Genomic DNA, 17,941 nt, shown 5'->3' with positions numbered 1-17,941 from the left:
TGGGATAGATCTCTACCAACTTTGCACACCTTGATTGGGCAATATTTTCCCATTAGGTTGGGGCTCTGAATGGGCCACTCAAGGACATTGATCTTATTGTTATTTTTCTATATTTTACTCCATCCATTTTCCCTTCTATCCTGACAAGTGCCTCTGTTCCTGCTGATGAGAACCATCCCCATAACATGATGCTGCCACCACCATGCTTCACAGTAGGGCTGGTGTTCTTTGGGTGATGTGCTGTGTTGGGTTTGTGCCAAACGTAACGGTTTGCATTTAGGCCTAAAATTTCATCTTGGTTTTGTAAGACCACAAATGGCTTCAGAATCTCTGGAGTGTTTTTTTGCATACCTCAAGCGGGAGGCAAGGTGGGCTTTTTTGAGTCATAGATTTCTTCTTGCCACCCTAACGTACAAGCTAGACTTGTGGAGTGCTTGTGATGTTGTTGTCACATGCACACAGTGACCAGTCTTTGCCATAAATGCTTGTAGCTCTTTCAAAGTTGCCATTGGTCTCTTGGTGGCCTCTCTGCTCGGTCTACTCCTTGCTTGGTCATCCAGTTTGGAGGGATGGCCTGATCTAGGCAGGGTCATGGTGGTTCCATATGATACGCCTTCCCCTTCTTGACGATTGTCTTGACTGTGCTCTAAAGGATATTCAAGGCCTTTGAAATATTTTTATACCCATCCCCTCATCTGTGCCTTTCCACAACTTTATCCCAGAGGTCTTTTGAAAGATCCTCGGTCCTCATGCTTGAGTCCCTGCTCTAAAATATATTGTGGCCTTCCTCTATAGATGTTGTCCATCAGAAATGAAATAACTCCTCCCTCCTAATAAAATGCAGCACTCTCCTTCCACAACTCTGTCTCCCTTCCCTCTTACTCCATCCTCGCACCCCCTCCCTCCCAGGGACATTTCTGCACCCCCTCCCTCCCTTTGAAAGCCCCTTGGTGCTCATGGTTGAATCGCTACTGAAAAATGCGCAACCCAGCAGAAGAAACCTACAGGAACAGTTGATTTTATTCTGAAATTATCAGAATCACTACAATTTAACAAAGGTGGAGGCCAATTAACTTGGTGTGAGATTTCCAAGGTCATTGGTTACACGTGAGCTAATTCACAATTGCTATTATAAGGGGGTTGGACACTTATCCAACCAAGATATTCTAGTTTTGTATTTTTAATTGATTTTCTGAAATTTGTAGAATTTGTTTTTCACTTGGAGGTTGTGGGTTACAATGTGTAAATAAAGGTGGAAAAAGTCGAATTTAATGCAATTTAATTCCAGGCTATAAGGCAACAAAAGGTGAAAATTTTGAAAGGGGATGTAGACTTTCTATAGGCACTGTATATGTGTATATATACAATCACCAATTGATATCTTAGCTACCTACCATTCCTGTCAATATCCATGCATCCTTTTATCCCCAATGCTCCTAGATACCTATCCAACTCAAATTAAAATCCAATCTATGGTTTCTGCTGCCACTATTTTTTCAGGGAGACTATTCCATGCATTTACTACTTTCTCAGCGAAAGACCACTGCCTTACTATCATCCGAACTTTCCACTTTTTTTTACTCAAACTGCGGCCACTGGCCTTGTCACTGTCCATTCTGCAGAAAAGCTCATCTGCACTTATTGTATTCTGTTTATAGCATTCATGACCATCAACATCTCTATCAGATCCCCTTGTAATCAGCTCCTTTCTAATGTAAAAATCTTGTAAAGAAAACACACAACTCTCGTTGAAAAGAAAACAAAGCAGAGGTCTCCAACGTACTTTGTGGCACGTGTCACAATGATGACATCTCCAGGGTGGAGGTGCAGGCGAGGCTCCTCTGTACATGGAATGCCAGTCATGGCCCGCCAGCCAGCGGTCACCGGAAGACAAGAACCGCTGTAGCGCTTCACAGCACTGTAAACAACCTGCATGAATGGAGGTGCACCACAAGAGGAGACATTACATGGAAGACAAAACAAGCAGGGGAATGTTATACAACTAGCCTACAATGTGTTGCTCATAAGCAGATTTAAAAGGAGCTCTGTGCAATGAGATGTATTTGCTCCTTTTCACTCAACCAATGGTTTGCTTCGTCAGCATCACCTCTGCAGATGTAGTTATGAAACTGTATTGGCAAGCGTAACTCTAAACCAGCCCTGTCATGGCTAAATGCTGTCTGGTGTACCATATGTACATACCGCACGTGCTTGCTTGTCAGCTTTCTGTTTCAGTTGTTCCACCTGCAAGGAACATCATTGTGTCACTAAAGTGAGGGATTTTTCTTTTTTTTTTATAAGGAGTAATATTCTTTGATTATTATTTCGTATGTAGCCTGTGGCTGCTGGTTGCATCATTGCTCGGAGAGCGGCTGTGCCGCTGATGCAGTGGCCTCTGTTCCCAGGAAGCTGGTACTCATTTTGTCGTCCTTGGAACGATGACAGGCTGAGTCACCCCATCTGGTGTTATTTAAAGGCATGACAGGGTCTTGAACTCAATAACCTAAAATATTAAGGCAGCCACCTTAACTGTTGAGCCAACACTAGACTTGCCAATATTCTCTGAAAACGTCTGGGTTTTTTTTGTTCTGTTTTTTTAAGTTATTTTGTCACTAAAGGCCAAAATAACTCCAAAATGTCTACCTTGACAAAACATACCCACAGTCTCTCACCGTTAAGTTGTACTGGTGGCAACCCTCACGTACATGCCATGTGATTCCATCACCAAACGAAGCACCCCATGGCCGAAACACCTCACGCAGGTTTTGCCAACGTGATCCAAGGTCATATGGGTACACAAACTCCTCTTGTAGATTGTAATAGGAAATCCTTTCTTTTGCCTGTGGAATCATGAAGTGACAAGATTGATTTTACCGAGTATTTACACAATTTGTTTTTACAGTATTTACACAATTTGAACACTTACTATAAAAATTATAAAATTACTATAAAAAATATATCTAAAATAAATAAATAAACAAATTAATTAATTAATTATCATGCCATGTTTGGCTCCTGTAGTACCTTTCGACCCGTATTGCTAAATATATTACAGTCGATGCAGTACCAAACACTCTAGTCAAACTCTTGCATATTTATTTATTTATTTATTTAAGCAATATGATCGTGATAACTCAAATGGTCAAAAAGCCCATTTCAGGTGCTGCAACAACATTCCTGTAGCTCCAGGCCATATGGTCTCTCTGTGGCTATGTATCTGCTTGAGTTCTTGCATTTAGGCTTTAGTAGTTTTGCCAATCTCAGTTGAGATTTTAATAGCCCTGCTGTTGTCTCTCTACCACTTTGAAGACTTCCAACAGTCCAACATTCCATTGAATGGTTGACTAACATCCTAAGATCACCTTAGGTCCCTGTTCCAATTTTAACCCTATTCAGACCGGGTTATTTTGGATCTTCCCAAAGCCAGGGGACGGGGAGGGGAAGCGGATTCTGCGGCAACCCTCGATTCGATTTTTATATAAAAAAAATTTTGTTATCAAAATGTGTGCCAAGAGTTTGGATGGATTTGGACATGACAGTTTGGACATGACAGAAAAAGTCATGAAAGCTATCCGAGTATGAGGAAAAAAAATTGTGCAAAAATATGGCGAAAGATGTAGAGACATCTCCCTCCCCCCCCCCCCCCCCCCCTCCTCCGCTCCCCGCCCCATGGCCTCATTAGGGTTACGGGTCAAAGGTGAAACACAAAAAATAGTATTTTGCCTTGTACGAGTCGATAAAGATGAAAATTGGCAAAAAGATGCTTTCAAACAACCACTATAGGGATGTGCAGGAAATTTCGGATTAAGGGAATCTTCAGTGTTATACAGAGGTTTAAGTTCACCATTGGTGATAATTATGTTCTTGGATTGCCATGCCCTGTATTTCAACTGATCCGGACAAAAATTGCCAAAATGATATCGAATCACAACCCCTACAGATGATAGCAGGGCAAGTAAACAATGTTCTGACCGTGTCCTTTTTTTTCTTTTCTTTTTTTAAGAGGGCAGACATATGTGGACCAAAGGACAAAATTTGTGGCACAATTAATGTTTCTGCCATGCCAAGCCTTTCTTCAAAAAATGCAGACAAGACCTGCCACAAACCTCTCGACCCCATAAATTAATCAATTCATCTTTGCATCATTATACATACTTCTACCAAGTTTGACTTCGATCCCTTCAGCTGTTCTGAAGTTATCGTGGTAATTAAAACTTATCACGGACGGCCAGACAGCCAGACGGCCAACCCAAAAACATAATGCCTCAGGCGACTTCGTATCAGGCCGGGTTATTTGCATAACATAACACAACATAATGCCTCGGAGGCATAAAAAAAACTGGCAGATCTTGATCTGGTATCATTCTTTCAATTTCATAGGGATCAAAGATCAAATATTATGGCAGATGACCGAAGGTAAAGGATAGGCTGAAGAGAGAAGACAGAAGATAAGCGATAGGATTTAAAAACGAAGCCGATGTCATCTGAGACCCATGGCTAATGCAGCGTCATGACTAGCTAAAAGTTTCTCTACTTTCATGAGTGACAAAGTAGCGATGTTCAGGAGGCATACAGCAAGTACAAAGGACTACAAGAAGAAGGGAGATTGATGGGTTGGGGACACGAGTTTGGCGAGGGGGCGATAAAGACCAAGTTAAGACATTCATCCTCGTCTCAAGAAGAACTAGAATGGCACTCAGTAGAGAGCATACCTCCGCCTGGTTGGTCATATCATTCAATGTTGAAGACTCACTTTAAAAATTATAATAGTTGGATCCGGATCCGAATCTTCAGCAAAATTGAATCGATTCTTCCTCGTCACACACACAACCTGTCCAACAAGTTTCGTCCAAATCCATCCATAACTTTGAGATATCCTGATATGTATCGTTTTCAGCCCTATCTCCCAATTGTGTAGAATCACTTAAAGAATTCTAGTAGCCGGATCCGAATCCGAATCTTCACCAAAATCTAATCATTTCGTCTTTCTCACATACGCTACATCTATGCCAAATTTCGTCTGAATCCGTCCACAACTTTTTGAGATATTTTGTTCACAAACGGACAAACAAACAAACAGACAGACAGGGGTGAAAACATAACCTCCATCCACTTTTGGTGGTGGAGGTAATCAGCTGGGATGCCATTTGAGGGGAGCAGTTATCAAGGAAGTGCACACAACAGAAACAGAGCATGACTGAAAAAGGTTCCATGAGAACGTTGAAGCTGAAAGGTTGGAGAGTGTCAGATTATGGTTTATCGCTCGTCAAAGGAAGGACACGCATTTGTTGTGAGCCTTGCAGAATGCCCTCATTTGGGTTAACTTTCCATGATGAGAAAAAGCAAGTTGTTTGATAGCCGCTGCTTCACCACAGTATTCCCTATACCATGGAAATGATAACTGCAGATTAAAAATGGGACAATGTGGTCAAGGATGAAAACCAGGCTTTTATGAAATATTTACAAGGTGGAATCGATACCAACCAATTCGTTTGCAAGAGGGGACACGTCACAGTTCCTGCCAGTCTGCCTTAGGGAATAACCAGACTCTGCAGTGCTACGAAAACTCTCGTACAAGAGCCAGAAAGATCTGTACTTCATAATGAGCAACACTTATCTGGTAAACATAAATGATGGACTGTGGAATACAAGATTTGTACTTGGTTACAATAGCGTGGTCACTGGAGCATAACGAAATAGAGAAGGAACAGGAGTTAGTTTTTTTATAAAGTGTTGAAGCTCATGGAGGAGCTAGAACACAGAACACATGAGGACGTAAAATAACAAAAAGAACAGAAGAGAGTGGGGACAACAGCCTGGTTGAAGGATGGAAACGAGAGAGCCTAGGAGGAATAAGAGCAAAGTGAGGAACAACACAAGGGGCGAAGAAGATGGATACAGCCAAAAAAATTCTAAACCACAGAAATGGAAGGGAAAACTGGAAACCCAGAAAGAGGTGGGCTTGGGGTAGGTTAGTGGGGGTAGAAAAGATAATGCTTGTGGATAGGGCATGATCTGAGATGGTGGTGAACATTTTGTTGAAGCCTTTGAGGATAGGATGAGATTGAAGAGACCGAGGAAGTTGGTTTCACATGTGGAAAAAAAACAGAGGAAATAATGATTGGATGTGAGCAGCAAGTCAACCTTTTGGCAAATTGGTCATTGCCAGGTTGAGAAGAGTAGCATGGGTATTAACAGATTTCCAGTAGAGATGATGTACCATAAGGAACAGGAGAGGGTGGATGGAAGTTGGTCATTACCAGATTCAGGATGGAGGATGGGAGTTGGACCATCAAACTTAATGTTACAAAATCAATTAATCAAACAATCATTTCCACTCTCACCTTATCTTCAATCCACGACTCAACGGAAGTGCGGTTCCGCAGAATACTCTTCATCTAGTAGAAAGGAAAATAAAAAAAAGTATTGCACAAAACTGAGAAAATATTAATAGAGAAGAAAGCATTCATCACTTTAAAGTTCATGAAAGCGATATCAGCAAACTACAAAATAACGAGCTGGAAATGGGATATTTTCATAGCCAGAACGCTTTGGTCTCTGCACATGGACAAAGCAGAACCAAGTGAACAACAATTGAAGACCTGAGTGGAGGAAGTACTTAAGTCACATTCTTGGGAAAAGTGAGTTTGAACCAGAGACTCCATCTACATTCTACACGATGGTAATAATCCATGTCTGTAATAATCTTGCACAGTTATTTTGTGACTCAAGTAGTTCTTCCACTCGGGTGTTCAATTGTGTCAGCACATTGCCAAGAAGGTGCGGTCCAAATTTGAGCAAAATACCTCATTCACAACAGACATAGCTAAGCCCCCAGGAAATATGGAATAGTACTCTGCACAGGCAGTAGTAAGCATAAACTGCTTATCTTCAGCGAATCATTCAAACTTAAATCGGCCTTACGTCAGCAGAATGAGGCACGTGTGACTTTTTGACAGTGAATGCCATTCAGGTTAGTGGAATCTCATGACCGGAGGCTGAGTATGGGGTCTGCTTCCTCCTCACAACAGGAAGGTAGGCAGCCTTGCATTTTTTTATTTTTTTTTAAACGGCTCAATTCCAGCCTTGCTCCTCCCACCCACTCATCTCTCATTCCAACCAGTGCAAGTATTCCATCAGAAACCATTATTCAGTTACCCTCCCCAAATCTAAGCTCACTCACACATATTCATTAATCTCCCAATTCTGTCACCGAAGCAGAACCATCTTCCCTCCAGGACTTCAAGTGTGCTGCGCACAAGCACTTCAAAAAGTCTGCCTATTCAACATCTGAGGATCACTACACCCACCGAGACCTTTTGTTTCCCTTTCATATACAACTCCTCTCTTCACGCTGTGGTTCGTCCATTACATTCTTGTCCTCCTGTTTCTCATTCACCGCACTATCTGTTGCTTCTTTGCCCCTTGTTGTTCTTATCCTTGATTCAAAACACCAGTACTCTTATTTAAAAAAAAAAAAAAAATTGCAGTGCATATGCTGCTAGTTTCTTTATAATAGTACATATCCATTAAAATGTAGCATTCCAAGCCATTTCATGATAGTTTTGTTCCTCTACCTCCAGGCATACAGGGCCTATCTGCATGTCTTAAAAGGACCTTCTGTTATATTTTCTTCAATAATTATCGATCTTCCATTTATGACCATTTAGCCTGGTGTTGGCTTAGCGGTTAGGGTGCCGGCTTGGGATCCTAGGATCCTGGGTTCGAATCCCGGTCGATCGCTAAATTAACGCCAGGGGGGTTGACTCAGCCTGTCATCCTTCCGAGGTCGGCAAATTGAGTACCAGCTTGCTGGGATGAATGATCACGGTGTGTACCCCGATTTAGAATAGGTACACCGTATCCCTGCGCATCGTAAGAGCGCGACCAAGGGTTGGCGTCAGGAAGGGCATCCGGCCATAAAAACATTGCCTCAAACAGGGAACCATGATCGTCATGGGGCCCGCAAGGCTAACCCCCGCTCTAGCGGGGAAAATGGCCTTAAAACGATCATTCATTCATTCATTCATTTATGACCATGTACATACAACTGGATAGATCTTTTTTAGTATCCCATATAGAACACCTCCAAGCTCTTTTGAATACCTATGGTTGCATCCCTCTCTCCACAATTACCTAATGTATGCTTGTGGAAGTTGTTTTATGTAACACAATTTACCATGCGATTACAACTATACACCGCCATTACCTCTACTATGGATTAACTCATACCGTCCTTCCAAGCTCTCTGTTCCTCACCTGTGGTGATTTTAATTGTCGCCATGCCAGCTGGCTGTTAGCTCGGCAACAACCAGCCATGGCATTACCGCTAAGGATTTCTGTGACTCTGTGGGTCTGACTCAATCTGAAAAGGTCACAATCCAGATTACTGCAACTGACATGTCCTTCCTCTTGGACCAAGTAATGACTAACTTTCCAACACATCTCTCTTGTTCCTCATCTGCCCCTATTGGCTCTTTTGACCAGTTTCTTGTCACAGCCCATATATCTCTGGCTGTTGTAAGGGGGCAACCTCAACGATGCAGGATATGGCTGCTCACAGAGACAAAATGGCAGGGATTGCAATCTGCCTTATGTCAAAAGTTTTATCCTACCATCTCCACAGCACATGATATTGATGCCACACTGGAACACACAAAAGCCAACTTTGTCCCCTGCCTTAAAAGTGTACGAAGTACAAGCTTCTTTACCCTCAGGCTATGGCCCCTGGTACTAGCACTGTCGACTCCGCTGAAAAACTCCACTGCATCTATCTTGTCCACACCCTTTGACACCATCAACATCTCTATCAGATACCCCCAATCACATCCTTTATAATGGATAACGTCTTCCTTCTTTTTTTTTCTTTTTTTTCTCTCTCTTTCTCTCTCTTTCTCTCTCTCTCTAACATTCCTCATAGCTTTGTCTAGATAGCCCTGGAATAAATCTAGTAGCCTTATTCTGTACCCACTCTCTCTGGCAGCTAGTCCTTCCTCAAATGTGGTGACTAAAACTGAACACAACATTCGACGTGAGGCCTTATCGTTTTATTTATGCGAGTAAAATTATGTAAAGCACAACACAAGGTTTAATTGTGTAAATCTAAATCAAAGTTTCCCTTCAAGCAGGTAGCAGAGAAAACAGACCTAAGACAGAGAAAACAAAGAACACACTCCACAAACTAAGAATAGTAATGCATAAATTGATATGCCAAATACTGTGTCAAAAAGGACAGCAATGGGGAGAGGGCTTGCATCCACCTGGAGGCAGAAGAGCAGGCCAACTGCAATCGTGGTGCCAAGGGCTAAGCCAAGTGCGAAGAGAGATGCCGCAAATGCAGAGATGCCAAAGGGCACGTGCGAAACCTGCGGCACCGACATGTCGATTTTCATCTTGGTCATTTCGAAGGACAGCTGCACGGCACAAGCACAGCCCTTGCACTCTTCATATACAGATTAATCAGCCAAAGAGTGATCAGCTTATCAGAAAAAGTCCCTGCAAGTTTATGATGCATTTATATATACACAGATGTAACCAAGCTAGTGTGTCATGGTCGAATAATCACATGGTAAACTAAAATGACACTCGGTAGAGCGCCACCAAGTTGAACAGTTTCCATTTTGTATTCCACTGATAGGCTGGATCTGCATCCGGACCTTAACCAAAATCTAATCGGCTTGTCCTTGTTGCCTACCAAACTCATCCACGAGGTTTTGTCATAACCCATCCATAACTTTTTGAAATATTGTGCTACATATTGTTGTAGCCCCATCTTTCAAGTGAAGAATCCCAGAAAAAAAATCATTTCCAGAGCTTCACCAAAATCTAATACAGACTTGGCATTTAATATGGAATTTTTTTTTGTGGGGGTGAACTTACTTTTCAAGATGTCTTAGAACCAAAAGTTCATTGGAATTATGTTGAAATTATTCTAGATTTTGTTAATGTGACCTTTAAAAGAAACAAAAACCACATTTGACATTTCGAAACAAATAAATTGATCCTCGAAAGTGATGTAAACTGATATCGAACTCAATTCATGGACAGTACCGTGTTAAACTTTTGTACGTTTTCCAGAAGTATCTCTTTATTTTGCACATTAGCCAAAATTTTTTTAACAAAAACAAAAGCTAAATTGCGACTGGGATTACGGACAGTAAAATTACAGTTCATTACTTCATGTAACCCCCACGAGCATTCAGGAGAGCACGTACACGTTGAGGCATGCTGTTCACGAGATTTGCCAAGGTTTGGACAGGAATCGCTTGCCATGCAGTGACAATAGCCTGCTGCAATTCACACACAGAGGTCGGCTGCTGGTCCAAGTGGTCGATTTGACACGTTAATTCTGCCCACAAGTTCTCTATCAGATTCATATCTGGGGACATGGCAGGCCACTCCATATGCTCTACACCACGGTCAGCAAGAAAGTGTTGGATCATGCGAGCACGATGAGGCCGTGCATTGTCATCTTGGAAGACAAAGTTTGCTCGAAAGGCTGCACTAGCAAATGGAAGCAATGTTTCTTCCAGAATGGCCCTGTACTTGAACTGGTTCAGGTTTCCATTCAGAACAACCAGGTAAGTTTTGCCCCTTGCATGAAAAGCAGCCCAGACGGTCACCCCACCACCTCCAGCTTGGACTCTTGGCACTATACAGTCTTTGTTGTAGGCTTCATGCACTTGTCTGCGCATACGGACGTGGCCATCTTGACGATAGACCAGAAATCTAGACTCGTCACTGAAGATCACGTGATTCCAGTGTCCTGGCTGCCATTGACGGTGCTCTCTGGCCCACTGCAATCGGCGCTGGCGGTGTTGTCTGGTCAGGCGTGGCTTTCTCAGGGGACGCCTGGCACGATAGCCTGCTTGAACGAGTCGTTGGTTCACTAGCCTTCTGGATACAGGCACATTTGTCAGTTGCTGCCACTCAGCCCTAAGCCGATTAGCTGACTTGGTACGGCCATTGCGGACAAACCGGTGCAGCTGGCGATCATCCCTCCTTGTGGTTCTGCGGGGACGTCCTGGCCTTGGTATTGGAGTAGGGACACCCCTCTGAGCATTTCGTTTCAGGATCTTTGACACCTGACCTTGAGTGATGCCATACTGCCGAGCAATAGCACACTGTTTCATGCCAGAATTTCGTAAAGCCACCACTCCATGACAAACAGCATTGTCGAGTTGACGGACCATCTCCAGAGGAAGCGGCAATAACTTTTGGAGACGTGCAGCAGTTGTTTTCCACTAATACAGAACGCAACAACCCTTGTCTACCCGACTGTGAAGCCAATCATCAAATGCACCTGTCCGTACATTTTGCCATGCCACCTGTGATATAATCCTGTTGTTGACTTCTTGCTGCGACAGACAATCAGTGACATGGTTCTTTTAACAAATAAATCACCAAAGTGTAAAAGAAACTCACCAGATTGATATACTGAGTTAATAAATTAAACCCAAGTCAAGAAAAAAAAAATATTCCATATTAAATGCTAAGTCTGTATATTCATCCTTGTCATGCATCCAACATGTACACCAAATTTAATCTCACTCAATCTATCCACATCTTTTTGAGATATCGTGCTCACAGACAAACAAGGGTGAAAATGTAACCTCCTTCCACTTTCGGTGGCGGAGGAAAACATGCATCCGATGTACGCAACAATACCACAGCTCACCCGGTACCACCAACACACAATGACCTCCTCGTACTGTTCACATATATAATGAATCATTACCCTGGAAGAGAAGCTTTTACAATGCTCCTGCAGCAACTATCATGGTGTCATGCTATCATGCTGTCACGCTGTCATGCTGCGAGGGGAAAAATGTATGCATCCCAAATGTCTCGCTGGCCCACAAATACAGCTCACCCGACTGTACAGTTGTGTGTACATGGTCATAACCAGGATGACTGCAGCATATATACAGCCTAGTGGTGCAAACAGTAGGAACCATGTGAAGTTGGAGTGGTTTTGATGACCACAGCAATTGTTTATCCAGGGGCAGTGATGGTCCATTTTCATAACACATCTGCAGCACACAGATTATAATACAAGATCACTTCCTCAAAGTAGAACAATGGCATCCATTTATCTACTTAAGATGTACAATGCAGTCGGCTCACAGTACAATGGTATGTTGCGATACGATACCATACGAGGTCCGACAATAAAGTTCCAGGATTAAAGCAATACTAAACTTTATTGTAAACGTACCAATTATGTTTGGTGGTACCTTCAAAGTAATCTCCTGGAAGTCTATAATACTTGCAAACGTCATTGATATGCTTCAAAGCAACCTCGGAAGTTGTTGTCTGAAACACCATTTAGCTCTTTGGTCACAGCTCTCTGGATATCTTCTACTGATGCAAAATGAATTCATTTCATTGTAGTTTCAGACATCAGTCAAATCAAACCAACATTTTCATCTGATGTGGCAAATGATGAGCATCCTGACTGAGAGTCATCATTAATGTCTATTCTCCCTTCCACAAACCTCTTTTCCCACTCAAACACATGAGATCTTGACATTGCAGCTTCCCATTACATCAACTTGAACTTGTCGAAAATATCCGTGCCACTTTAGTGCAATCTTATCAAAACCTTGATGATAATTCTCTGTTGCATAAATTTTTCGTTCATCTTCAGAACATGATGCAACACTTGTACTTTTAACAAAACTCCAGTACGGCTAAAAAACACAACCGATGAATATAATCACAGCTGACACAGTACTGACAGGAAAATTACAATGCACATCCAATTATGAAACTCAAGCCACCTGTTGAAAAAATCCCATCAGTCCTGGAACTTTATTGTTCGACCTTGTATGTTCAAATCTAGCACAAGGGCAAAAATCTAAATCTTTATATAGCGCGAGATATTTTAGACGCTTCTATTTCAGAAACAAAGGGCACACCTAAGGATTCTGTGTGCAGGTATCCCAATTAAATGACCAGCTTACTATTGACCACTTTCCACTGAAAAGGACAACTGGACTGCATAGATTCCCTCCAACAAAGAATCAAACTTAAAAGCATACATTCTGACAGCAGATTGGGTGAACATGTTTGAATCAGTCCAGGCCAAAAAAGTAAGTACATTTGATACATGCTCAAAACCCATTTCTTCGATATGTAGTTTACATTCAACTATCCTGACATTATGTGGGTGTAAAATGCTAAAAGTAAACCCCTGTGAATAATGATAGACGAACAAAAAGAAAAATTATAATAAGTATCCTTTCTGTGTGGAATAGGTTTCAATATTGTGCCTGAGTGCCTGAGTGCCTGAGTCCCTGAGTCCCTGAGTACCCACCCGACAGGCGATATTTTCCTATGCATGCAGCACTTTCTTCTGGCACATACCTATATTTGGGCAGTGTATAGGCAACCGACAGCTTCCTCAATCGCTCCAGAAAAAACAATAATAATAACCCGGGTTACGTGCATGAAGCAAAAACATGCCTACTGCTTACAATTCAAAACACCTCCTTGCTTGGAAAGGGGGTGCACTGGAAAATGCAGGGACAGGAATACTGTACCATGAAGGCTGGGGACTTGTAATACCCGCTCCCACCTGGAGGTGGTGCTACATGATACACATTTACAATGCCTATAGAAAGTCTACACCCCATTCAAATTTTTCACCTTTTCTTGCCTTATTGCCTGAAATTAAATTGCATTAAATGAAACTTTTCCACCTTTATTTACACATCGTAACCCACAACTTCCAAGTGAAAAACTAATTCGACAAATTTCAGAAAATTAATTAAATATACAAAACAAGAATATCTTTATTGGTGTCCACTCCCCTGAGTTAATACTTGGTGGAAGCTCCTTTGACAGCAATTACTGTTGGGATAGGTCTCTACCAAATTTGCACACCTTGATTGGGCAATATTTGCCCATTCTTCTGGACAAAACTGTTCAAGCTCAGTCAAGTTGCATGGGGAGTGTTTATGGACAGCAATCCTCAAGTCATGCCACTGATTTTTGATTGAATTTAGGTCGGGGCTCTGACTGGGCCACTCAAGGACATTTCTCTTTGTTCCTTAGACACTACACTACAGTGTATCTTTAGCTGTGGGCTTTGGGTTGTTGTCATGCTGAAAGGTGAACATGCATCCCAATTTCAGCTTTCTTGTAGAGGGCAGCAGTTTTTCCTCTGGGATTTTTCTGTATTTTGCTCCATCCATTTCCCTTCTATCCCAATAAGTGCCCCAGTCCCTGCTGATGAGAACCATCCCCATAACATGATGCTGCCACCACCATACTTCACAGTAGGGATGGTGTTCTTTGGGTGATGTGCTGTGTTGGGTTTGCACGAAACGTTTTGCATTTAAGCCAAAAAGTTCCATCTTGGTATCGTCAAACTACAAAAGGTTTTGCCACATTGCTTCAGAATCTCTGGAGTGTTTTTTTTGCATACATCAAATGAGACTCAAGGTAGGCTTTGAACAATGGCTTCCTTCTTGCCACCCTACCGTACAGGACAGACTTGTGGAGTGCTTGGGATATTGCAGTCACATGCACACAGTGACCAGTCTTTGCCATAAATGCATGACTGTAGCTCTTTCAAAGTTGCCATTGGTCTCTTGGTGGCCTCTCTGCTCAGTCTCCTCCTTGTTGGTCATACAGTTTGGTGGGATGACCTGATCTAGGCAGGGTCTTGGTGGTACCATACGCTGTCCACTTCTTAATGATCATCTTTGACTGTGCTCCAAAGGATATTGAAGGCCTTTGAAATACGTTTATACCCATCCCCGGATCAGTGCCTTTCCACAACATTAGCCCTTAGGTCTTATTTCCACGGTCCATGGTGCTCATGCTTGAGTCTTTGCTGTGAAATGCACTACCAGCAGAGGAAACCTCCAGGAATAGAGGAATTTATTCTGAAATAATCAGAATCACTACAATTTAACAAAGGTGGAGGCCACTTAACTTGGTGTATGAATTTGAAGGTGATTGGTTCCACCTGAGCTAATGTACAATTGTTATTGTAAGGGGCATGGACACTTATGCAACCAAGATATTCTAGTTTTGTATTTTTATCTTGCCAAAACGAAGTTTTTGCAAGATGTATTAGTCAGCTTGTATGTTTGTTTTTTTGTTTGTGGTTAATCTTTTTTTTTACACGTTTAGATCACTCTGTAGACCACAGTTATTATTGGAAACTCATGTAACTTCGCATATCAGAGTCCTATAGAGATACCCTTCAGCACACAAAATTTTGAAGGTCAAGGTCAAAGGTCAAGGTCACTTTGTGGTCAATCATGGAGGTCGACGAAACACTAATTTTTTGAGTAACTTTGATCGGATCGTCTCCAAACTTCATGGGAATCTAGTATATGGTCCGGCGCTCAGCTGATTAGTTTTTGGTGGCGATCGGCCTTGACCTTCATGGTTAGCGCTGGAGGTCGAAAATTATTGACCCCAAGGTCAAATTTTGAAATCGTAGGTACCATATCGAGTAATACCTCATATGAATGCCCTTGATGAGTGCTTCCCAGATCTGTAAACAGTTTGACGCTATGACGTCATTTGATGACGTCATGACGAAAAAACGGAATTTTCACATTTTGGCAAGATACGGTTCACCCTGTGGGTGACATATTTTATTAATTGATTTTTTGAAATTTGTAGAATTTGTTTTTTATTTGGAAGTTGTGGGTTACGATGTGTAAATAAAGGTGGGAAAAGTCTGATTCAAAGCATTTTCATTCCAGGCTATAAAGCAACAAAAAGTGTAAATTTTGAAAGGGGGTGTAGACTTTCTATAGGCACTGTAGATAGAGAATTTGCGTCCCCTCCCCTCCCCCAAGACCACCAGCAAAGATAAAAACAGCCCTATACACTAAATGGGGTCATGCTGATCCTGCATAGCAAATCTAGATGTAATGGGCCTAGAACTGTAGGAGGAGTAGCGACACACATATACACGTCCATTAATTATAGGAAGGACAACTCGAGAGATCATAGAACTCGATACCCTGCACAATGTTCAAGTCTATACAGTACTTCAATTTAAATAAAATGATTTTTAAAATCTTTTTAAAATTAAAAAACCCATAAGTTTAGCGCCACCGAAACAGTCTTATACTCACCCTTATACACGAATAAGACAACGTTGAGTTACAGTTTATGAGATGGAGGTTTTATTGATCACCATAGAACAGTGTTAATCAGCATAGTACATAGCCATAATCGGCACTCTTCTTCACCACAACACACATGCCACACCCTCTCGTGCTATGGTTCTCATATATATATATATATATATAATTCTGGGTATTACTGCAGTAAGTTTTCAGCAAGTCTCCTGTTTGGAATGATTTCCAATTTTATTTGACTGACAGGAAGGCTGAGAGGAAAAAAAGAAATCTCACTCCTCCCTGCACATGTGTAGTCAGGACGAATTCAGAGCCAAAATATGGCAAAACAGCAGACTTGTCTTCCTATTCACGTTCAAAACACAACATTCAATACAAGCTGTTCATCGATCATAAACAGACGATCATAAACTGATGAGGGACGGCCAGACGTGAACCAATTTCTTAACCCCGCTTTTTGCTTTGCGTGCGTGGGGTAATAATAGACAGAATGAAATAACAGCACCGAAGAGATGCATATATAATACCTGTTGCATTTGCGGCAGTGATGGGATCGTGGTGCCTTGAACCCCTGACATACACTGCAGAACTGCAGGAAATGCTCGTCCTCTCTTTTGGCCTGCACAAGAGCACAGCCATGAGCTAAAGCAAGAAACCAAATACGTACACGAGTATCAGCCTTGTGGTTTTAAAATGTACAACATACATCGATAACTATAATAGTCAGGTTCACTATGTCAATAAATTATATTCCGTTCAAAATCATGGTAGATTAGCAAACCTATACATTTTTGGAAAGGTTATAGCATAAGGAAACTAAAAATCAATGTTTACATTTGGAGAGATACCTGTATGGCGGCCATTTTGGATTTTCAAAATGGCCACTGTAAAACACATATTTTGTTCTATTTCTGCCTCTAATTACCCTAAAAACTTTTTAAAATATACTAAACCTATATTTTCAGGGACAAGGAATCCAATGAAAGTATCAAATTAGTGCTATGGGGAATGGTAAGACACGAATCAAAGGTTTTGAATTGCAAAATACTGTCTTTATATTCGCGATAAGTTGCATAATCAAATACATGTTATCATTTTGTACAGGCAGTTAATAACATAAAAATGTGTCACAATAATTCATATCACCAAACATACACAGGCAGTCAGCAAAATCATATATACACATGCAGTCAGTATAACTTCACATCTACACAGGCAGTCAATGACAAAATATACACAGGCAGTCAATGGCATCAAACATACACGATTACAGAATATGCCATTTAGAGTTCGTCATCACTGTCCTGTGTGTCGTATCCGACAATATAGTCCGCATCGTTTTCACAGTCCGTTCCACACAAGCAAAGGTCGGTCAATGGCAATAATGGATTGGCAAATCGAATTGGTCGAATGGTCGATCGAATCGAATGGAATCGATCGAATTGGTCGAATGGTCGATCGAAGCGATTGGTCGAATGGTCGAATGGAATTGGTCGAATGGAATTGGTCGGAATTGGCAAATGTAAACATTGATTTTCAGATTTTCCATGTAATAACGTTTCCAAAAATGTATAGGTTTGCTAATCTACCATGATTTTGAACGAAAAAACATAGTGAACCTGACTATAAATGTCAATCTGTCTGTCTGTTACCTATAATGTACACTCCTACATCTCTGGACGGTTTTGGACCAAATTTATCAGAGGTAAAAGGTTGTACCAGCCAAGTTTAAGCGGGGTTAGTCGCTCTTTCGAAATTAAAATTTAAAATCCATGGAAAAAATAATGGGGTATACTGCCTCGATGTTGCAGTTGGTTTGAATAGCGCCA

At 41.6% G+C, this 17,941-nt stretch overlaps 1 protein-coding gene across 4 annotated transcripts in view; it reads right to left on the bottom strand.

Moving 5' to 3' along the window:
- Positions 1–17,941, bottom strand: part of ZDHHC6 (zDHHC palmitoyltransferase 6) — a 50,149-nt gene that overhangs the window by 16,449 nt on the left and 15,759 nt on the right. For 2 of the 4 annotated variants that reach the window (XM_078783689.1, XM_078783688.1), the window contains exons 2-8: positions 16,640–16,754; positions 11,873–12,032; positions 9,261–9,413; positions 6,345–6,398; positions 2,673–2,840; positions 2,203–2,244; positions 1,784–1,929 (exon numbers count right to left, since the gene is read on the bottom strand). In XM_078783689.1, the coding sequence (XP_078639815.1) occupies positions 1,784–1,929; positions 2,203–2,244; positions 2,673–2,840; positions 6,345–6,398; positions 9,261–9,413; positions 11,873–12,032; positions 16,640–16,754 (838 nt within the window). The remainder of the gene's footprint in view (positions 1–1,783; positions 1,930–2,202; positions 2,245–2,672; positions 2,841–6,344; positions 6,399–9,260; positions 9,414–11,872; positions 12,033–16,639; positions 16,755–17,941) is intronic. The other 2 variants (XM_068125127.2, XM_068125128.2) reach the window with 2 other exon arrangements.

This window comes from Myxine glutinosa, chromosome 8 (genome assembly GCF_964187855.1).
Source record: "Myxine glutinosa chromosome 8, kmMyxGlut1.1, whole genome shotgun sequence".
Classification (NCBI taxonomy): Eukaryota; Metazoa; Chordata; class Myxini; order Myxiniformes; family Myxinidae; genus Myxine; species Myxine glutinosa.
The sequence above is the reverse complement of the archived record's forward strand: the minus strand, read 5'-3'. Positions and strand labels throughout refer to the sequence as shown.